General features: G+C 43.9%; 1 protein-coding gene and 1 pseudogene across 1 annotated transcript; both read left to right on the top strand.

Moving 5' to 3' along the window:
* Positions 1–5,366: 5,366 nt before the first annotated feature.
* Positions 5,367–5,950, top strand: LOC129667654 (60S ribosomal protein L9-like; annotated as a pseudogene).
* A 2,039-nt stretch (positions 5,951–7,989) lies between these two features.
* Positions 7,990–22,403, top strand: Klhdc2 (kelch domain containing 2). Its single transcript, XM_055595290.1, has 13 exons — positions 7,990–8,445; positions 11,750–11,829; positions 14,116–14,233; positions 16,152–16,267; positions 16,543–16,624; positions 17,185–17,268; positions 17,729–17,809; positions 17,908–17,966; positions 19,159–19,268; positions 20,162–20,234; positions 21,042–21,129; positions 21,922–21,974; positions 22,096–22,403. Exons 1-13 carry the CDS (start codon positions 8,293–8,295, stop codon positions 22,217–22,219), a joined length of 1,221 nt encoding a protein of 406 aa, XP_055451265.1. The 5' UTR covers positions 7,990–8,292; the 3' UTR covers positions 22,220–22,403.
* Positions 22,404–22,825: the final 422 nt, after the last annotated feature.

Below are 22,825 nucleotides of genomic sequence, written 5' to 3'. Positions count from 1 at the left end.
GTGTGTGTGTGTGTGTGTGTGTGTGTGTGTGTGTGTGTGTGTGTGTGTGTGTGTGTTTGACCAGATCTCTTTGTAGCCCAGGCTGGCTTCAGTCATGGCAGCCCTACTGTCTCAGCCCCTAGAGTGCTGGGGTTAAAAGTAACTTCATTTGCAAAATATCTTCATTTGGAAATTTGATTGCTCTGTAGATAAAATTTCGGTGACTTAGTTATAGTCATTTTTACGTTTCTTCCAAAATTATGTCAGGTAACAAAAATTCGTGTTAAAGATATTTTAAATTTTATTTTTAGGCAAACTTTATTATTTTAAAAAAAAGTCTTGCAAATAAATATATCGCATACCAAAATTAACCAGACCCAAAGTCCATATAGCTTAATGGACTTATAGAGATAGACCTGGTAGTCAAAAGGGAAACTGTGAAGCTTCCCATTAAATCTTACAATTTCGGGGGCTGGAGAGATGGCTTGGAGGTTAAGGCTCCATCTTAATAATAGGCTGAGACCGCTCTATTGGAACACTTTCTGTATGATGAAGACTCAGAGCATTTAGAGCCGCTGGGAACACACACGGCAGGAAGATACAACTATCCTCTGCGGCCTGACTCGGAGCAGGGCGGGTTGTTCTTAATACCCAGGCTTATTATTTCTTCAGGTGGAGGCTGGGGCTGAGCCATTCTCTCTGGCTAGGGGCTGCTGCCCGGAACAGCCTGACTCAATTCCTCAGGACCTGAGGCTATCATCCAGCAAGAGTATTCCACTTTTTATATACACCAAGTTTTCATTGCTCATTCATCTGTCAGTAGGCAACTGGATTGATTCCAAGTCCTTGCTATTATGATTAAAGTGTGACTAAACACGGGTGCGAACAGTTCTGTGGTAAGATACAGTGTTCTCTGCGTCTATGCCCCAGAGGGAAACTGGTGGGTCGTCCGATAGTTCTATTTTTAATTTTTAAAGAAATCTCCAAACTGACTTCTACGCCCTGTGTCTGCTTCCTCCTCAGGGTTGGACACTGAGCTGGACGGGAGGAAGCTTTGCTGGGGCAGGTGGGCGCAGCGCAGGATCTCAGTGGGCCTTCTCGGGGAGACAGCTTCACTGAGACAGCTTTTTTAATTGGAGGCGGGGACAAAGGCTATTTAGCCCTTTGGGGAGTGGGTAGAGGCTATGGGGTGAGTGGACATCGTTGGCCAGGGCTAAGGTGCTGGGAATGACTTATTTGCATGAAGAGGGATCCTGGGTGCTTGCTGGACATGACCTTTTAAGGACAGACGAAGTTTGGCCTGAAACCTGGCTGCCAGGCTACGTGACTACCTCAAGGGTTGCCGAGGTGGGAGCCGTAAAGCTGTGTGCGCTCAGGCATGCAGCCCCAGGGAAGGGAGGAAACAGTCCTGCTCCCGTGGGCCTCAAGATTTGTGGGGTTTGGACATGCCTCCACCTCACTCTTGCTCCAGGCTGGCTACCCTGGTTGTGTAGGACATCCTGGCCCCACACTTTCACAATGGCTGTATTAATCTGCATCTCCACAAAGAGCGAATAAAAGTTCCTTTCTCTCCACATCCTCTCCAGAGTTTGCTGTCACATTTGTTGATGATAGTCATTCTGACTGGGGTGAGGCTCTATTTCTAGGTAGTTTTAATTTGCATTTCCCTGATGGCTAGGTCCATTGAACACTTTTAAAAATAGTTATCGGTCATTTGTGTTTCCTTTTTTTTTTTTTTTTTTAAACTGTCTATTCAGTTCATTTGCCTATTTGTTGATTCAGAGTTTTATTTCCTTGGTGTTTAGTTGCTTCAATTCTTTGTAAATTCTGGATACCAGCCCCGTGCCTGAAGCGTAGCTGGTAGAGATGTTCTCCCACGCTGTGGGCTGTTGGTGGGTTCCGCTGACTGCTTCCTTTGCTGTCCAGAAACTTGATTTTTTTCATGTCATCTCATCTGTTGATGCTTGGGGCTAGTTCCTGTGTTATAGGTCCTCTATTAAAAAGGCTCTATGTTCCCCAATATCCTGAAAGGGATCCCTGGTGTTTTCCTCTAAAATTTTTAGTGCTTTGGGTTTTAAATTAAGGCCTTTGATTCACTTTGAATTGATTTCTGTACAAGGCGACAGATAATCCACAGGGAGAAACCCAGCTCGGCCAGCGACATTTGTTAAACATGCTACCTTTTATCCAGTGTGCATTTCTTCCTCCTTTGTCAAAAAGTGAGTGGGCCCAGCTTTGCTGTTTTATTTCCGGGTCCTCTATGCGAACCCATTGGTCTCTCTGTCTATTCTTATACCAGCACCAGGCCGTCTTTATCACTGCAGCTCTACAGTATAAATTGAAGTTGGGTATTGCGATGCCTCTAGTATTGTCCTTCTGCTTCTGTATTGCTTTGGCTATTTGTGGTCTTTTCTGATTCCATATGAACTCTTGTATTATTTTTTTCTAAATCTGTGATAAAGGACATGGGAATTAAAGATTTTCACAATTTAGTGTATTTTTCCTATTTCGCCTTTCACTGCTTTCAAAGCTGGTAATCCATAAGCAGTATAACTAATCTTTGGAAACATTTTAAAATCGCTTTATCTGTACAGGTCTTAATGTAGGTCTGTGCACCACATGAACACTTAGTGACCCTGGAGCTTAGAAGTGGGCAATGGTCCATGGAGAGCTGGTGTTACAGCTTGCTGTAAGCTGCTACGGGGGTGCTTGGGAATTGAACCCAGGTCCTCTGGAATAGCAGCCAGCACTCTTGACCCCTGAGCCATCTCTCCAGCTCCCATCACTTAACATTACATTTTCTTTTGTAGTCAGCTTTACAGAAGAAACTTTGCTAGAAATGGGGCTGGGGGGTGCAGCTCAGTTGGGAGAATGTGTAGCATGTACAAGGCCCCAAGTTTAGTCCTGGATAAATCCAGGGTGGTGGCACACACCTGGCATCCCAACACTTGGGAGGTTTAGGCAGGAAGATCAGAGGTTCGTGGTCACCCTTGGATACATGGTAGTTTTGAAACCAGCCTGGGCTTATTTTCCTTGAAGTCATTTTTTCACAAATCTCATGTACCAGCCTGGGCAATCCTTGTGTCTAACCTTCTTCTACCCCACCCACTCCTATCTGAAAGGGAAGGCACCCTGTGACTGTTCTGCATAGGACAGACAAGGCTACAGGGCATCCAGGATGTGGTCTATCTTCCTGACCACCTTTAAACTTTCCTGAGATGAGGCTTTCATTTTTTTGTACACATGCCCTTGCTGAGTTCGCCAGCCACCAGCCACTCAGCCTCCTCCACTGACACACACATCTCTCCTTGGCCTGCACAGATGGGCCTTCCATCTTCAGCCTTCTGCCTGGACTACAGCAGGAAGTCTCATCACAGCCTTGTGCTCGCTTTCCAGTTTCTTTTTGACACTCTCAAGAATGGCGGTGGCCCAGCACTGTTTGTACCAATTGACCGTCTCGTGGAAGCGGCAGCAGAAGCCTAGCTTCTTGGGGACCAGGGCCAAGAGTGGCTCTGTGATGTAGGCCACCTTCATCCATTTCTGGGGCAGGGTCCTCTGGAATGCCTAAGTCCAGGCAGACCATGAAAAACAGGATGGAGGGTGGCCGCCCCCAACAGCATGTATACCCTGCTCACGTATGTCCCCAAAGTGCTGCTCGGCCAGATTTTTCTCTTTCACCTGTTTTATTTAAAAAAAAAAATATATATATATATATATATATCCATTAACTTCTGTGTGTGCATGTGGGTATATGGGTGTAGGTGCCCAGCTGTGTGTGTGTGTAGGACAGAGTTGGACGTCCTTCTCGATGACTCTCTGCCTTCTTATTGTCATTTTCATCTTTTAAATTTACCATTGGAGTGTGCTCATGTCACAGTGGAGGTCAGGGGACAGCTCTGTGGAGCCGGTCCCCTCATTCCACTTCGCCTGGTGTGATGGTTAATTTTAGCTGTCAACTTGACTATGACCAGAAGCAGCTGGACACTCCTGGGAGAATTTTCTTGATTGGATTATCTGAGGTCAGAAAACCCACTCTAAATTTGTACCGTACCTTCTGGTGGCAGCCCACATAAAAGAACATGGGAGAAGGAAGGTTTTGCTCCTTGCCTGCTTGCCCTCCGTCTTGCTGGAAGCTCATCTATCCTGCTGCTAAGATCCTCTGCTGGTACTAGAACCTGCTTCTTCAGGATTCCAACAGGGACTGAAGTCTGGCAGCTCTCCAGGAATCCTCTGGGACTCAAGCACCAGGCTGGGACTGCTGAGATTCATTCGGTCTCATTGACTCAACAACTACTCCATCCTTGACCTCCCCATTGGGAGACTTCCATTGTTGGACTCCTCAGACCACAGCCTGTAAACCTCCCTAATAAATCATATATGTATGTGATATACATATATATGTATATAAGCGTGTATATGATATACATATATGAATATATATGCATTTATACACACTAATCCTATCAGTTCTGCTTCTTTACATAGCTGATTAATACACCGGGGTTCAGGGGTTCAGGTCATTAGGCCCGTGCAGTGCTTTTAGCCACTAAACCATCTTGTAAGCCCTCAGCCTCACTTTTTGAGGCAAGGTCTTTCTTTGATCCTGGAGCTTGCTGACTGTGTAGGACTGGCTGGCCAATAAGCCTCATTGGTCGTCTCATCTCCACACCTCAGTGCTTGGACTGCAGATGTATAACTTTTGGGTGCCAGGAATCTGAATTCAGTTTCTTCTGCCTATACCGAAAGTATTTTATCCACGAAGCCATCTCCCCAACCCTTCTGTTTCGCTTTTGCAGCAGGGTCTCAAGTAGCTGAGGCTGATCCTCCTGCCTCCACCTCCCAAGTACAGGGATTGCAGGGATAGACCACTACAACTGTTGTTTGAGGCAGAGTTTCATGCAGCCTAGGCTGGCCTTCATCTCGCTACGCAGTCAAGGATAACCTTCAATTTCTGTTCCTCTTGTTTCCATCTCCCAAGTGCTAGGATTGCAACCCTGCCATGTCCAGTTTATGTGCCGCTATAGGTTGAACCTAGAACTCCATGCATGCTGTTCAAGCACTCTACTTAGTGAGCCGCAGCCTCAGCTCCCCACTGTAACAGGGCCTCAGACCTTAGCACAACAGACTCCATGACGGAAGTGCCCAGCGGGCCATAAAACTCAGCATGTAGACAGCACAACTTGTCAAAATAAAAAACAAAACAAAACAAAAGACCTAATCCATCAAAGCCCATAGTTCTAGGAAAGTCCCTAACTGTACTAACCTTACTTTTTGGATTATGTAATTCTGCTTCTGGCTAGCTGTTCTTGATAAGTGAAGTATGTCAACCCAGAACATGGTTTTCCTGCTTAAAAGTTCACTCTGAGGCTCTCTTTGTCCCATCTACTATGAGAACGAAGACCATTCTCGGCAATCAGATGGTCGACACCCCGGAAAATGTCGGCATCACTCTAGAAGGGGCACACAGTAATCGTGAAAGGCCCTGGGGAGCTCTGCGGAGGGGCTTCATTTACGTCAGTGTAGAGCTGAGTCTTCTTGGAAAGAAGAAGAGGAGGCTCCGGGCTGACAAATAGTGGGGTAACAGAAAGGAACTGGCCACTGTCAGAACCATCTGCAGTCATGTTCAGAACATGATCAAGGGTGTTACACTGGGCTTCTGCTACAAGATGAGGTCTGTGTATGCTCACTTCCCCATCAGCATCATTATCCAGGAGAATGCGTCTTTGGTTGAAGTGTGAAATTTCTTGGGTGAAAAATGCATCCACAGGGTTCAGATTGAGGACAGGTGTTGCTTGTTCTGTCTCTCAGGCCCAGAGGATCAATTAATCCATGAAGGAAATGATATTGAGCTTGTTTCAAATTCAGCTGCTCTGATTCAGCAGCCACAACAGTTAAAAACAAGGATATCAGAAAGTTTTTGGATGGTATCTGTATGTCTGAAAAGGGAACGGTGCAACAGGCTGATGAATAAGACCTCAGTTACCCAGCTCTAGGGATAAGATCCTGAATTATAAGTACAATTTGGAGTATCTTTGGGAACAATAAAAGACATATTTAAAGAATTCACTCTGAGGCTGGGTTTTGATGGTGCACACCTTTATCCCAGCACTTGGGAGGCGGAGGCAGGTGGATCTCTGTGAATCTGAGGCCAGCCTGGTTTACACAGTTTCCTGACAGCCAGGGCTACACTGAGAGACCCTGTCTCAAGAAACAAAAACAAAGAGCCCACCTTGAGAAAAGCTCAAATGCTACACTAGGATCCCAAATACCCAGTGTAGTTGCTGGCTGGCTAATAAAGACTTCCTGTTGGTTTAAATTCACATCCAAGCAGTCTTCTCTGGTGGCTACCCTCATAATACCACAAAACTTTTCTTGCCCAAGTGCAGCTCATCTGGGACAAGGCTGATGTCGGAGGGAGTACCCAAGCTCCTGACCCCTAGGGCAGGGTGATCTTCACTGCTGGGAGATCAGTTGCTTATCGCAAATGCCAGCTTCAGTTCGGACTGAGTTACAGACTTGCAGCATTGAGAGTTTATGGCCAACGATGTGGACTCTTCTACCTGCCTAAGGAAACTGACACTGGATTTTCATCTCATTCAGTACTGTGAGCCCAGTAGGAACACTGTGCCCTGACAGGGTACGGCCTGGGAAGCAGCAGGAAGACTCTTTTCATTGTGTGGCTGTCACTGCTAATGGTGGGTGAGGAAGGGCCTTTCAGCACCGTGTGTTCACAGTCTTTTCTAGGGCAACACTGCCCCAGGGAGATCTGGATGATGCACGGTGTCACACACCTCTGATCTCAGCACTTGGGAAGCAGAGAAGATGGATCTCTATGAGCTGGAGGCCAGCCTGGTCTACATAGTGAGTTCCAGGACAGCCAGAGTTATGTAGAGACACCCTGGTTCAAAAACAAACAAATAAATAAACAACAATAAAAAGAAGAAAGGAAAGAAGGAAAGAGAGGTTACTGTTCCCACAGTACACTTTAAATAAATCCTGACTGCAGGCAGAGCCGTGTCTGAAAGGCCCCAAAAGCAGGGGATCCTTGGGGGTTCTTCAGCTTCTTCACATACGGAGAAGCAAGTTTCACGCATCCGGTCTGGGTCTTTGTTGGAGAGGGTAGAAATAATGGTTGCTGTTAAACACTATGAAGTATTTCACTGTGTTGTAAGGATTGTAAGCCTGTAAGGAAGAACATTGAAACCGGATGTGGTAGCTCATGCTGGTTAATGTCCAAACGTCAAAGATAAAGGTAGTGCGACAGTGTCTCAAAACAAAGAAACTCTTGTTTCTTGGAACTCTCCGTGTATACCTGGCTGGCTTTGGGCTCAAAGAGATCAGCTTCCAGAGTGCTGGGATGAAAGGCCTGCATCATCCCATCCAGCTGTTATTTTGTTTCATTTAGGGTCTCACGTAGCTCAGCTGGCCTCACACTTTCAAGGAATGATCTTGAACTCTGGTTCTTCCTGCCTCTATTTCCCAAGTGCTGGACTAACAGTCCTTTGGGAGCCACTCCAGGCCCTTAACTCTTGAGTTACAGCAAGCGCATCTTCAGCAACTGGGGGAGTTTCAATGAGAAACGCTTTTCCTGTTGCTTTTGTTCAATGTACATTTTTGACAGTCCCTAAACGAAGAAAGGAAAGAAAAAATAAAGATGAGCAGCACGGAAAGCCACCATTTAGATGAGGAACCTGAGTTGTTTTCCAGTCCAGCCTTATTTTACGGGCTAGGAATTGGGTTTAAATAATTCGTCATTCTCATCTGGCCTCATTAAAAGCTCAAATTGTGAGTCTGGGATTCGCCTTCCTCGCCCAAGGGTGGGCTGTAACGGTTTAGGAACAGTCAGGCCTGGAGCACGCGGAGGCGGGAGGACAAGCGTTGTGAGGCCTCGGGGACCAGAGGACCCGAGCACAGGAGGACTGCGCACCGGTAGGACCCGACGGCCGGAGGAACGGCCGCGCAGGGGGCGGCGGCGCTTCCGGAGCGCGAGGACAGTGTCCGCAGCGGACAACTTCCGGCGGCGGCGTAAACAAGGCCCGGGCGGCCGGAGGCGGGGCGGGCTGCGAGTGCGAGCCAGCTCGGCCGCTCTCCCGCTCAGCGCCTGCCGGGTCAGGGGCGGCCGAGCGGTCCCCGCGAGCCGCGCAGCCGCTGCCCGCGCGCGCCCTAGCGCTAGGCCGGGAGGCGGAGGCCCCGCGCGGGAGAGGCTGGTCGCCGGCGCTGGCTGCGCGCCGCGGTCCGCCGCTCCGCTCTCCTTTGTCTCCCGCCTGCGGGGCCGGAGAGAGCTAAGTGCACAGCGGTGGGTGCAACCTCAAGATGGCTGATGGCAACGAGGATGCCCGAGCGGACGACCTGCCAGGCCCGGCCTTCGAGAGCTACGAGGCCATGGAGCTGGCCTGTCCGGCCGAGCGCAGCGGCCACGTCGCCGTCAGCGATGGGCGCCACATGTTCGTCTGGGGCGGCTACAAGGTCAGTGGGCCCGTCGGGCTCCGCTATAGCGAGCGGTCGCCGTGGCTCTTGCTCATTCAGCAGCGCACCTTCCCGCCCTGCCCCGGTGGACTCAGGGTTCCTGAGCTGTTGTCACTGCCCTTTTGAACTTGTGAGTCAGCCCGTCTCCCCCGCACCTCCTCCGCGTTGTTGTCTTTGGAGTGATCGGGACGAGGCTCTGTTAATGTGGGTTGGGTAGCGGTGACTGTGGCCCAACTTACGGAAAAGGTTGGAGGCGAGTGTATGCAAGAATCACTCACACCTTTGGCCCAGCTGATCCACTAAGGCTTTACCATCCTGGCCTGCGGCCATTTAGCCGACAGGTAATACATTGTTTGTTCACTGTCTAAACCAAGCCGCAGGGATCGCTTACTCAACCTTCCCGAAGGTGTAGCGGTGTCAGCAACACCTGTGTAGATGCTCACCAACCTATTGTTTGAATGCAGGGCCGTTTTCCTTTAACTGGTTTCAGCTGAGAAAGGATTGCTTCTCAGAAGGCCTTACTACGAAAGTTAAAGGGGAAAAAAAATCCCACCAGTAGCCAATCAGTCCCGGCATCATATGTAATTGGAGTGCAAGTCTTTGGCCTTTGTGACTAGGTCTCTGTTCAGAATCATTTGCACTGCTTGTTATACCCCGAGCTGGCGAGTACCGCTATTTTCGATTTCAAACAGTGCTCACTGGTTCTGCTGTACTGGTTTTAGAATTTTACGATGCCCTCTAATTCTTGGATTTCATTTGGTGCTCCCTCATTTGATCCGTTTGAACTAAAACCATGAACACTATTTTAATGTTAAAATCCCTTCCCCTTTGGTATTGTCTTGAAATCCAGTTCGCTTCTCCTGTGCTGGGAATGTTTGCTTCAGGACTCCAGTAACAGTTTAGATTCAGGTACTGCGACCTGGTGATAGTTGGCCATTTTGAGATAACTGTCCTGATCTCTTCATTTGGTTTAACCATTAGTTGTATTGCCAGTGCAAATTAATGTGTCATGTCGTGCCCTGTGTGCAGGGACTAGGTTTTTGGAGGTTGCTGTCTCAGAGAGCTAGGGAGCAGGTATAGTGACCATTATTAAAACATAAATTCCGGGAGTGGAGGGATGGCTCAGTGGTTAAGAGCACTAAGCCATATTTCTTGGTTGGATTCTTTTTTTCTTTTTTAATGATTTATTTATCTTTACATTTTCATTTTATGTGCTTTGGTGTTTGCCTACTGTATGTGTGAGGTCGTCTAATCCCCTGGAACTGGAGTTACAGACAGTTGAGCTGCCATGTGGGTGCTGGGAATTGAGCTCAGGTCCTCTGGAGGAGCAGGCACTGAACCATCTCTCCAGCCCTCTGGGCTGAATTCTTAACACCCACATGGCAGCTTGCAGCTGTCTGTAACTCCAGTCCCAGGGGATCTGATACCAACTCCTTGCCTTTTGGAGTACTACACCTAGGGGTTTATAGACAGGCATGCAGGCAACACACAAACATAAATCTTTTTCAGAATGTAAATTCTCTTTGAGGAAGGTAAACCTGTTGGTCGATCACACTTTGGTCTAAACTGTTATCGTTCTCTTTGTTAAAATTAGCACTGAGATATGGTGTCATAGAGTTTGGCTTTGAACTCTTGATCCTTCTGTTTCTTCCACCCAAGTGTTGACATGGGAATGAGACTCCTCAGTAGTGTGAGGGAAAATTACCAGTGGAAAATTTCTGATGGTGGGTTTCTAAGGTCCTCAGTGCCTTGATCTTAGTAGAAAGGGAAGAATCACTGTCAGTGGGGTAGTTGGTACAGAGCCTGCAATCCTCCTCTTGGGGGTGGGGAGGAAGGTAGCTCTGGCTGGCCTCAAACTCCCAGAAATCCACCAGCCTCTGCCTCCAGTGCTGGGATTTAAAGTGTGTGCACCACTGCTGGCAACCTTAGCATGTCTCTGGTTGGATCCCTGAGAATAGACGCAGGAAACCTTGGAGACTGTATCAGAGGCAATAAACTGGCTGCTTTTCTAGTAGTCAGAACTTGTCCCCACAAGCCAGGTTGGTCTGCTTCAGCACAGTCCACTCTTCCCTTTCTAGTCTTCACCTTCACTTGTGTTACTGCTCCACCAGAAGAGAAGAAAGAGTTACATGGCTGGCTGCTCCAGTACTGCACTGTTAATACTCAGGCCTATTGGACCCTGATGCATTTTCAGTGAAGTGCAGTTCTTATTGTGTTTTGTCAATGTCAGAAAGTGGCCACGGAGGAGCCAGGAATGAAATAAGGCAGTCCTTACTAGAGAGAAAGATTCCTGGTTCTACCACTGCTTGCTCAATAACCTGAGGCAAATTATGTACCCTTTACAATCTTGTAGTAAGTTTTTGTTAGTATTAAATAAAGGAATTTAAAGACATATGGTAAACTTGGTCTTTGTTAATACCTGAAGGGACGTAGAAGAGAACAAGGAAATTAGAGTTGTTACTCAATGTTTACCTAGTTGCAGTTTTGCCCTCAGGATGAGTGGGTGAAAGGCAAGCTTGGCTAGAACACAGTGTTAGCATGGGTGGGGCATGTAAGTCACTTCAAGTCAGGTGACTGAAATCAAGTCCTGGTCTGTTCTGGTCAAAATAGAGCAAGATCTTAGGGCAGCAGCTCTCAACCTGTGGGTCTCCACTCCTTTGAGGAGGGGGTTGAATGACCCTTTCACAGGGGTCACCTAAGACCATTGGAAAACACACTTATTTACATTACAGTTCTTTAACAGTAGCAAAATTACAGTTATGAAATAGCAACAAAAATAATTTTATGGAGGGTCACCGTAGTATGAGGATCTCTGTTAAAGGGTTGCACGGGTAGGAAGGTTGAGAAGCACAGTCCTTAGGAGCTCCCCAGGTGGCCCTTGTCCTTTTTGCACGTGTTGTATCAAAAGTGTGACTGAAGATCTGTCTGCCCTTCGCTTTATTGTATGTGTGTTAGTCCTGCAGACTGCATTTAATATTAGTCAGTATACAAAATGTAATTTTATATGATCAATATCTTAAGTAGTATCTTAGTAAGATAGAAAAAAACCTACAAAATGCCTTTTTAAAATATTACTTGCTGGGCTCAGTGCATAAACCACTCGCAGCACAAGCCTGATGATCCGGGTGTGATCTCCAGAACCCATTTCAAGGTGGGAGGAGAGAACGGACAGCGCAAGGTTGTCCTCTGACTGCACGTGGGCGCTATGACACGTGTGCTGTCCCACGTGCACCCCCCAACACTCTAGTAATAACGAAAATAAAATGTCAGTTATTTATATTTGCAATCTTCTTATGCTTCACAGAGTAACCAAGTGAGAGGACTATATGACTTTTATCTGCCCAGAGAAGAACTATGGATCTACAATATGGAGACTGGAAGATGGTAACTGGGTGTTCGGGTGTGTGGGGCTGACTGGAAAACTTCAAATAAGGTTGCAAAGGAAGTTGAAAACCTATGGGGGGTGTGGGGAGGTTCTTTGTTAGTTTTCTTGAGATGAGGTCTTTTTACACAGCCATCCTGGAACTTACAGAGATCCTCTGCCTGGGATTAAAGGTTTGCCTTACATTCTAAAGTATTAGAAAACCCATTATGAGTAATTGAGATGCTAAGCTCTCTTTTTCTAGAAACAGTGGACTAGGTTAGCTGCTGAGCTTCAGGCACAGCAGATACTGTCATGATCTCAGAAGCTTCTAGTTAAGACCCAGTCAAAGAACCACAAGGTAGAGATGTAGAGCTTGGAATGGGAGGGTGCGACAAGTACAGTTGGTATTGAAAAAGAGGCTTTTAGTTTGCATAATTGTTAGGTTTTGTATGGCTTATATTTTAATAATTTACTAACTTCTTTAATGTACATTGGAGTTTCACCTGCATGTATGTGAGGGCGTCAGATCCCTCACCGGAGTGACAGACAGTTGTGAGCTGTCACGTGGGTGCTAGGGTTGAATCTGGGACCTCTGGAAGAGCAGACAATGCTCTTAACTGCTGAGCCATCTCTCCAGCCCATGCATGGTTTATAATTTTTATCTGTTAAAAAGTTTTGAGAAAAGCCTTTTAAAGTAGTATTTTGTGGGTTGCATTAATAGTTGAGTGGCAAAGTACTTGCCTACTTGGTATGAGGCCCTGAGTTTGACTTTTCAACTGGAAGAAAAGACAAAAGGTCTGTTTAAAAATAAAAATGAAGGACTGGAGAGATGGCGCAGGGGTTAATAAAACTAGAACGACTGCTCCTCCAGAGGAAGAACATTTCCCATCTCCCACTTGGTGGCTCACAACTATCTGTAACTCCAGTCATGGAGATCTGATGCCCTCTTCTGGCTTCTGAGGGCAGCAGGCACACAGAGTACAGGCACGAATACAGGCAAAATCCCCCCCCCCCACATAAAATAGGTAAAGTAATTTTAAAAATTAAAAAAACGAGCCTAGTATAGTGTACATGCCTTTAATCCCAGCACGTGGGAAGTAAAGGAAGGTTAATCTCTTTGAGTTTGAGGCCAGCCAGGTTTACAGAGTGAGTTCCAGAATAGCCAGGGCTACACAGAGAATCCCTGTCTTGAAAAACCTGAACAAAACAAAACTGACCTGTCATATCTGAGAGGGTCCTCAGTATCATCTCTGCCTGTCCACAGCTGTACGGGTTAGGGATGCGAGTAGACTGGATAGGGCTCTCAGAATCCTGGATTAGCCATTTGGGGGTGTATAAAGATGTTTCCCTGTAGTTTGTTTCATGAAAGCTTCACACTTTAAAAGAGTTTTGTTCTTTATTGTCAATCTTAAAGCTAGAATGGTAGTTCTACTTGGTTTAACATAGGTCACAATCATTTTTGTCAGTAGTAAATCAGTTAATATGGGCTATTTGCTAATCTTTTTTTTTAGAGGACTGAAAAATTCCCAACAGAGGAATTTAACATATTTTTTTTTTAAGATTAAGAGTATAAACAAATAAGCCTGCTTTAAGCCAGCAAAGATTAAAATGGTCACATCTAATGATGTGATCAGGGCGTGTACCACTAATATTGTGAACCTCTAAAGCTGAGCATGGTGGTACATCTGTTTAATTCTAACACGGGAGAAAGAAGTAGGCCAGCCAGGGCTGCATAACGGATAGTATATGTACAGATTTATTTAAATCACTAAAAGGATCTGTTGAATTACCTGCCAGCAGTAGGAATGTTGAAGTTTTCCTTTTGGTCCTTGGTGTGCTTTAGAACAATCAGGGCCATGGAGATGGCTCAGCAAATAAAGGTGTTTGCTGTCAAGCCTGATGAGCCAGGTTTGCATTCCTGAGTCCATACAATGGAGGGAGAATCTTCAGCACCTATGATGTGCAGGCCTTCATATGTATGCTGTGACAACCTGTGCCCAAACCGACACAGAAATAAATGTAAAGCAAAGGCCTCCCAGCCAGTTAAGTCCATATAAATAGAAAGCGGACATTTTGAGAAATGCTTCATGGAACAGGAGAGGCTTTCAGAGCCTTTCCTTCTGCCTGTGTGTGAGACCGTCGTCCACTGTCTGGACAGGCTCAAAGGGGCAAAACTGGTTTTTCGGGTTACTGTAAAGCTAGAAGAGACCCTAGCCTCCTTTTCTCTTATTGTGGGGATATACCTTAATCAGTTTTTGTATTTTTCATCCTCTGGGAAACTAATCATCTAACTTTCCCCCTTTTAGGAAAAAAATGAACACTGAAGGTGACGTTCCTCCTTCTATGTCTGGGAGCTGTGCTGTGTGTGTAGACAGGGTGCTGTACTTGTTTGGAGGGCACCACTCAAGAGGCAATACAAACAAGGTTAGTGTTCCCAAGGATTGTGGTCTGTGGCGGGATTCTCTTTTCTCAGTTCGACCTCAGAGAAGTTTGGCTTAGCCTGTGAGCTCTAGTTAAGTGTGTACTTGATTGTGGTGTGAGTGTGTGTACTTGATTGTGGTGTGAGTGTGCGTTGCGGGATTTTCTCGATGAGTCTGTTTAGTATGCCTTTGTAAAGCCAACGTTAGCAGCCTCTGTGTAGTAACTTCCTAGGTGTTTTCTGCTTGGTGTTCTCAATTACTTGTTCTAACAACCGTGAGTGGGTAGGTAGGTGAGTGTTAACTAGAAAGCATTTTCAAAGACCATTACAGACAAAGGATTTGGAGTGAAGGGTAAAGGCGAACTCAGAAAGTCATAGGGATAAATTAGTACTGAAAAAAAGAAAGCAAAGAGTAACACTTCTCTGTTGTTGCCCTAAGACACAGGCTGTTCTGATTTGTCCATCACTTTTTTCCAAATAGGAAAAAAGATGTCAGTTGTTGTTTTCACTCGAGTGAAAGATGAAGTTTCAGAAAGGTATACACAGTATATAGGTAGACTCATATTAACTCATTGATTTTGCAACTCAGTGAACACTGTATGCAGAGTGCAAAGCTGGACTGGAGGCAGTAGAGATGATTGGTGCCGTTCCTGAGTTCAGGAGCTCACATTCTGGAGCGGACACCTAAAGGAATCTGACCACATGACTGCAGGATAGCTATCCAGTGGGGACATACGCACAGAGCCTGGTGCTCCTCCGTCTCTCAAAGAGTGTTTGACATTGGGTGTATAGGATGGCGTTAGAACAAGTGTTTCTCAATAGTTCTCAATTAAAACAGTGCTCGAATTGAAGAGTAAGAAGTCACAGTGTTGAGACAGGCTTGGCATGTTTATTCAAGGAGAAGTCAGTGGCTTGAGATCCGGGGGAGCATTGTAGGGACACTCACACTCCAGACCATCACTTCTTCCATAGATAATAAGTGCAGATATGAGAAGAAAGAAGTGGACACGACCTGGAAAGGCTTTGGAGGGGTCGAGGCTGCTTTCCAGGGGGTGGGTAATAGAATGATTAATAGTTAATAACTCTGCCAGAGGTCAGTGTTTTACATTTCACCAAAAAGATACTAGGTGTCTGAGAAATGTGAGGTGTCTGTGTTTTGTTAACTGGGTTCAAGTCCTTAGACCAGTATTTAACCTTTTTATAAGACTGATTTTTATTTTATATGTGTGGGTATTTTATTTTATGTGTATGGGTATTTTGCCTTTGTGTATGTTTTTGCACCACGTGTATGCCTATTGCCTGACAAAGCCCCTGGAACTGGAGTTCAAGACTGTTGGGAGTTTCCATGTGGGTGCTGGGAATCAAACCCAGTTTCTCTGGAAGAGCAGCTAGTGTTCTCTCAGTACTGAGCAATCTGGCCAACTCTTGAGTATTTACCCTTTAAGTACTGACTGGTCTTTTAGCTTGTAGAATTAATTAGGGAGGCAGACATGTTAGGTTGAATATGAAGATCCTTGTTTATTTTTGTAATATGGTCCTGCTATAAGTCAGTCAATCAATTAAAAAAAACAGGAAAATTCAAACTACTTATCTAAAGTTTAGGGCAAGATGGGGAGCTTGTGCCAAGATGTAAATGAACACATAGCCAATTACTTTGTCATAGAGTAGAAGTGTAACTAATGAAAGCAAAGGGAGCTGAACAAATTTAGTTTTAGTGATTTAAATAATTTACATTCTGTTGTAAATTCATAATCTTTTTTTTTTTTTTTTTTTTTTGTAAATTCATAATCTTGACCCAGACCAGTATGGCAGCCAGTTGGCAGTCAGGCTCAACAATGAATTAGATGGCACCTTTATGACACAAATGCCAATACTGAGTTTTCTACATAACCAAAACTAACTGAAATCATTGCTTTTTAACAGTTCTACATGTTGGATTCAAGGTCTCCAGAGAGAGTGTTACAGTGGGAAAGGATTGACTGCCAAGGAATTCCTCCATCATCCAAGGACAAACTTGGTGTCTGGGTATATAAAAACAAGTACGTTAGAAGCGCTGTAGGTTTGGCCTTTTGTGCAGAATGTAGTTACCCTGTAAGTACGCCCGTCAGCATCATAAATAAGCATGGAGCATATCACATAGTAAATTAATACATGAGTTCATTTAACCTAGCTCCTCAAAGCTAGGTGTCATGTTAAGCATGCTTATTTAATAATTAGTGTGCTCAACTCATTCCATATATCAAGATTAAAAAAAGTCCTGGGACCTAGCTTTCAGACACTTAAATCTTTACTGTTTCGGCTTTATATCAAACAGGTTAATATTTTTTGGAGGGTATGGATATTTACCTGAAGATAAAGTATTGGGAACGTTTGAATTTGATGAAACATCTTTTTGGGTGAGTGTTTTCCTAATTGCACATGTTTACTTAGTATGTTGAAAGCGCACTCTACCTGCTGGAGAGATGGCGCCATTGTTAAGAGCACCGTCTGCTCTTCCAAAGGACCCAGTTCATTCCCAGCACCCACATGGCAGCTTGCAACACTCTATAACTCTAGTTCCGAGGAATCTGACACCATCACGTCAATGCACATAAAATCAAATAAAATTTAAAAATGCATTCTATTTTGTTTTTATTTACTTTCTGAAATTTGTAGCATATTTTGAAATTTTAATTTTGTGTGTGTGAGTGTATGCCTCGTATAAGTGACACAGTGTTCATGTGTTAGTCAGGGATAACTTGGGGGTATGGGTTCTGGAAATTCAGCTTAGGCCATCAGGCTTGGCAGCAAGTACCTGGCCAGCTGAGGCATCTTACCAGCCCAGAAATAATCTTAACATTCGCTGGTAGTTTATTCATTTTACTTGTTAATAAACTGGGCAAGCAAGGGTTGCATAATTTTGTAAACAATGTTTGTAAAATAACATAGTTTTTTTTTTTTTTTTTTTTTTCTGTAGAATTCAAGTCATCCAAGAGGGTGGAATGACCACGTACATATTTTAGACACTGAAACATTTGCCTGGAGCCAGCCCATCACTACCGTGAGTTACTGAAGAATGAAGTGTGCTTAGAGAACTGGTGCACCTGAGTTGGGAGGGGTCTGAAGTCTTGTTTTCTCTAATGTGGCCATCGGTAGCTTTATTGCTCTCCAAGGAGTACAAGTCTCAGAAGTTTAACAGATATATAGACTCTGTATTGACCTTAATTTGCTAGTAACTAAACTGAGCTTTAAATTGAAAGTTACTTAAAGATTAGATTTTTTTTACCTTTTAAAGATACTGTACAATGTGCCAGTCATTTTTTTTTTTTTAAACACCTATTGTAACACTGACTAGCTCATTTAGTGACAGTCTCAGAGATATGGAAACACTCAGTGGCATCAGCCTTCATACTGTGGCTGTCTAGTGGCCAAGTATCTGGCATATTCTTACCCTGTGATTGGTATTTTTCCTCTGTTTGTAAAGTTCACGTTCATGAAGCTGTTTTATACCTTTTCAATAGGGTAAAGCACCGTCACCTCGTGCTGCCCACGCCTGTGCAACTGTTGGAAACAAGGGCTTTGTGTTTGGTGGCAGATACCGAGTGAGTATAAAAACAGTTTTTATACTGTTTTTAACAGTATAAAAATGGCTGGCTTTTAGGTGCTTCAAATGGTAACTACTTACTTAACTCTTTTTTAGGATGCTAGAATGAATGATCTTCACTATCTTAATCTGGATACATGGGAGTGGAATGAACTGTAGGTATTACCTTAGATATTTAGAAAAGCTTTCCCAGATACACTTCAAACCCCAGCCCTATTCCCTATTAGTATGTAATAAACGTGCTTCAAGTTTCTGTAATTTTGGATTTAAGTAAACATGATTACTGGGGTCCTTAAGGAAGGAATTTTATTTTTATTTCCAGTTTCCCTAACTATGTGCCTGGTACAGCATGTGTTCAATGTTTGCTGAAAGAAAATATCTAAAGTTGATTCTGCCTTCAAAGAACATAGTTCAGTATAAAGTATGTAGTTAATATTGAGAGGCTTCTTTTTAGCATGTGTCTGGATATAAGATGTGCATACATGATGTATGTGTGTGGGGGCGCATGTTGTGTGTGTAGGTGTGTATAGGTCCAAAGCTAACATTGAGGGTCTTCACACGTTGTCCACTGTATCATGGAGGAAGGGTCTCTTAACTGAACCCAGAGCTCACCAACATGGCTAGCGAGCCAGCTTTCTTCAAGTGTCCCATGGCCGTCTGAGTGCCACTATATGCACTTATAGGTGGGCTACCATATCCTCTTGTTACTAGTGTAAGTGCTGGGGATCTGAATGGTCCCCACGCATTTATAGCAGGTACTTTCCCTGCTGAGCCCAGGAAGCCTTTTTCAAGTTTTCTTTTTCTATAACCCATGTATATTTTTAAAGAAATGCTCAGCATTTCTCTGGTGTTGCTTTAAACATAGATTTCATGTATAAGGTTGACTGTGTGTGCATGTGGAGACTAAGTTTAGTACCTGGTACACCCAGTGCTGTCCACGTTTAGTTTAGGTTTTTGTTGTTGTTGTTGTTCTTGTGACCGTCTTACAACACAGTACAGGTTAGCATGGAATTCGGTATATAGTCTAGACTCTCCTCTAACTTGTGGAAGGTTTCTTCATCAACCCCACAAGTGCAGGGATTCCGAGTGTGAATCTCTTTTTACTTTTCCTTTTGAGACATGGTCTCTCCTGGCCTGGGATTTGTCTAGTAGGATAGGCCAGCATACTATAGGGGCTCACTTCCCCAACAGTAGGATTGCAAGCATGCATCAAGCCTGACCCCCACCCCCTTTTAAATAATGCCTGCGTTCTGGGAATAAAACGTGGGTTTTCAAGTACTTTATTGACTGAATTATCTCCCAGACTCTAAAAACAGATATTGTAACTCAACTATTTATTACTTTTAGAATTCCACAAGGTATATGCCCCGTTGGCCGATCCTGGCACTCACTTACACCGGTCTCTTCAGACCATCTTTTTCTCTTTGGAGGATTTACCACTGAAAAACAGCCACTAAGTAAGTCCTTAAAATATATATTATGGGCGGGGGGAGGGGAGGGAATGATACATTGTAGCTGTGTATCATAACTTTAGTAGTATATGTAGAGAGAATATCTGGTGTATTGTATGGATGTATTGCCTGTCAATTAACAAACCTATGGCCTATATAGGAAAGGGTAGAAGGATGGAATATCCGGCAGGCAGAGAGGATTGTTAGAGCCAGGTGTGGGAGATTGGCCTGGGAAATGTGAGGCAGAGATATCCAGCCATGCAGGAGAATATAGATTAGCATAAATGGGTTATTTGAAGTTCTGGACTAGTCAGAGAAAAGCCCAGCTCTATGGCCTACATATCTATAAATATATTTTGAGTCTCATGAGTCTTTTTTCTGGCATCTTGGGGCCAGGAAGAAAAACCACCCCAACAAATAATACTACCTATGCTATTCACTGAAATTCAGTCCTAGATATGTAGCCTTTCAGGTTGGCTTGTTAGGTTTGATCTGTAACACCCAATAATGACCTAAATACATTCTGCCTGGTTAAGAAAAAAAGACTTGGGGGCTGGAGAGATGGTTCAGAGGTTAAGAGCACTGGCTGTTCAGTACCAAAGGTCCTGAGGTCACTTCCCAGCAACCACATGGTGGCTCACAACCATCTATGGTAAGATCTGATGCCCTCTTCTGGCAAGCAGGAGTACATGTAAGCAAAACACTGTATATATAATAAATAAATAAATATCTTAAAAAGAAAAAATTACTTGGAACACCTAAAATCCCTGCTGAAAGGCACACCCAGGAGTGCTTCCTTAACCACAAGAACAGGATTTGACTTCTTTTAAAGCTGTGTCCTTAAATGTCAAACTGACAGGATGAACGTACTTCATAGCCTTTTCTTTTGGTTTAATCAGGTGATGCCTGGACTTACTGCATCAGTAAAAATGAATGGATTCAGTTTAATCATCCTTATGCTGATAAACCAAGGTATGATTTCTTAAAACTAATTGAGAAGGCCCATGGGTATAGGGGACTGGTAAGAACTGAGGTTGCTTTGGCTGCAGTTACCTTACTTCCCCAAAGGAAATCATTACTAGCATTACCCGAGTGTTCAAAGCTTGCTTTCCTACAGTCTATAAGGAGGACACTGGTAATGTTTTAAATTTTTTAAGAATGTTCATGAGGGGAAAAAAATAAAACCAAGAATCATTCATTGGTTTGTAGTAGGATTATTCAAGAAAGAGTAAGTCAAACTTTTCAAAGGCAGGGATTAAAAAAAAAAAAAAAAAAAAAAAAAAAAAAAAAAAGCTGGTCGAGGAGGCATGTATTTGTAATCTCAGCCCTTACAAGCCAGAAGCAGGAGGAGCAAGCAGATGAAGGCCAGCTTTAGGCTCTATGAGACACTAGAAAAGTTGTATGGTTTGTTTGTTTTTAAACACTGAAACACTGATAGGATATTCTTAATCCTCAAAAGGAATTGCTACAGGCAGTTTACATACATAGCATTGGTGTTTAAAGTGAATTTAAATATTCCAGCCTTCATCCAGGCCTCCAACCCAAGAATAGTCATGCTGCTATGACATATTGGCAGACCTTTCCATAGAATTATCCAGCTTGGAGAGCTTTGTTAATTTCAAGTGTTTCTCAGACACTGTGTGGGGCCAACTCACCTTGCTACTGTTTAGGCCCCGTAAGATTTTTTTTTTTTTTTAAAGATTTATTTTATTATGTATACAGTGTTCTGCCTGCATTGTATTGAGTTACTCTGAACTCATGCTTTTGATTTACATGCAGGTTATGGCACACAGCTTGTGCAAGCGATGAAGGAGAAGTAATTGTTTTTGGTGGTTGTGCAAACAATCTGCTGGTACACCATAGAGCTGTGAGTACACCTTCAGTATGACTGAACATACACTTTGGAAAATAACACTTTGTCTGTATTGCCATCCATCCATATGTGCATGTGTGTCATGGGATGAGGACAATACTTAATGTATTTAATTGTCCTATCATATGGGCCTTGGGGATCTAATTCAGGTTGTCAGCCTTGGTGACAAGAGTCACTGAGGTGAATTTTTGGAGGGGTGGGAGGGGCAGGTTAGTTTGAGACAGGGTTTCTCTCTGTAGCCCTGACTCCTGGAACTCACTTTATAGACCTCATTTTGTAGCTCTGGCTGGCCTTAAACTCCAAGAGATCTTCCTCCCTCTGCCTCTCAAGTGCTGGGACCAAAGGCATGTTCCATCACTGCTCCACTTGTTTAAAAAACAAAACAAAACCCCCTCCTCTGATAGGGGTTTTTTGTATGTATGTATGTGCATGCATTTCTCAACGGAGACCAAAAGAGGTTATTGATTCCCCTAGAGTGGGATTGCAGGTTGTAAGCACCCCTAGTTGGGTGCTGGGAACTGAACTCAGGACCTTTGGAAGAGCAGCCAGTGCTCTCAACAGTTGAGCCATCTCTCTCCCCAGGCTCCCTTTTTCTGCATTGCTTAGTACTGAACATAGGTCTGTGCATGCTAGTTGGCATTTTACTAGTGAGCTGCAATCCTAGCTCTGGGACCAGCCCTTGCCCAGTACTCTCCTGCCTTTGCCTCCTAGAGCTGGGGTTACAGAATATCACACCAGCCTACTTTCAGCACTTGCATTTTAATGTGTTCCTTTTTTTTTTTTCAGGCACACAGTAATGAAGTACTTATATTTTCAGTTCAACCAAAATCTCTTGTCCGGTAAGTTCTTACCAGGCATTTGGCACCGGGTATATGATTATTTAAAGGCAATAATGAGTCTTCATTCAAGTTAATGTACTTCTTAATAAAGTTATTTTTCTCTTTCCTTGTGCACTTTTAGGCTAAGCTTAGAAGCAGTCATCTGCTTTAAAGAAATGCTAGCCAACTCGTGGAACTGCCTTCCAAAGCACTTACTTCACAGTGTTAATCAGAGGTTCGGTAGCAACAACACTTCTGGATCATAAGGCTTTGTATATAATACTTCTGCCACCTGCATGGAAAACAAGCCTGTGTTTGTCACAGAGCGGCACCCTTTGTATAATTATATGCATTGTTGTAGTTTGAAGCTTTCTGGGTTTTATGTGCATGTGAATGGCCTAGAGAACCTATTTTTGTGTCTAAAGTTTACAATAAATGTATTTAACACCAGTACCTGTCCAGTGTTTAAAAAAAAAAAAAATCACTGTATTGGCTTTTTATACCAAGAATGGGTATAACATTATTTTTACATTTATCTTTTGATAATTTGGATATAATATATGTGTAAAAATGGAAAAATTCTGTTTTTGGCATTTCACTTATGTAGCATTGGTCTTGAATCAGTAAAATTCTATGAAGTGATAGGATTAAAAAAAAATGTGCTATCACACCCAAGTGTGTGTGGGGGCAGTGTAAGTCAGTCTTATATAGCCCAAGTTGCAATTAATTTAGTATTAATGTGTTGGTGTAGTCCTGGGACATGCGGTCATGTTTATTACCCAGTTAATTAAAAAGTAGCAGTCTGTACCTCATAAACGGAGAGATAATGTATAACTTCACCCTCCATTCTGACGGAGACAGAAGAAAACTGG

Source organism: Psammomys obesus, unplaced genomic scaffold (assembly GCF_907164565.1).
Source record: "Psammomys obesus unplaced genomic scaffold, mPsaObe1.curated_primary_1811, whole genome shotgun sequence".
NCBI lineage: Eukaryota > Metazoa > Chordata > Mammalia > Rodentia > Muridae > Psammomys > Psammomys obesus.
Note: the sequence above shows the minus strand (reverse complement) of the source record. Positions and strands in the feature narration are given on the sequence as shown.

Excerpts from the sequence above, each read along its gene's own strand:
- Klhdc2 (XM_055595290.1), top strand. The coding sequence starts at position 8,293 with ATGGCTGATGGCAACGAGGATGCCCGAGCGGACGACCTGCCAGGCCCG. Across the intron at positions 14,234-16,151 it reads CAAGAGGCAATACAAACAAG|TTCTACATGTTGGATTCAAG; the intron begins GTTAGTGTTCCC and ends GCTTTTTAACAG. Across the intron at positions 16,268-16,542 it reads GTCTGGGTATATAAAAACAA|GTTAATATTTTTTGGAGGGT; the intron begins GTACGTTAGAAG and ends TATATCAAACAG.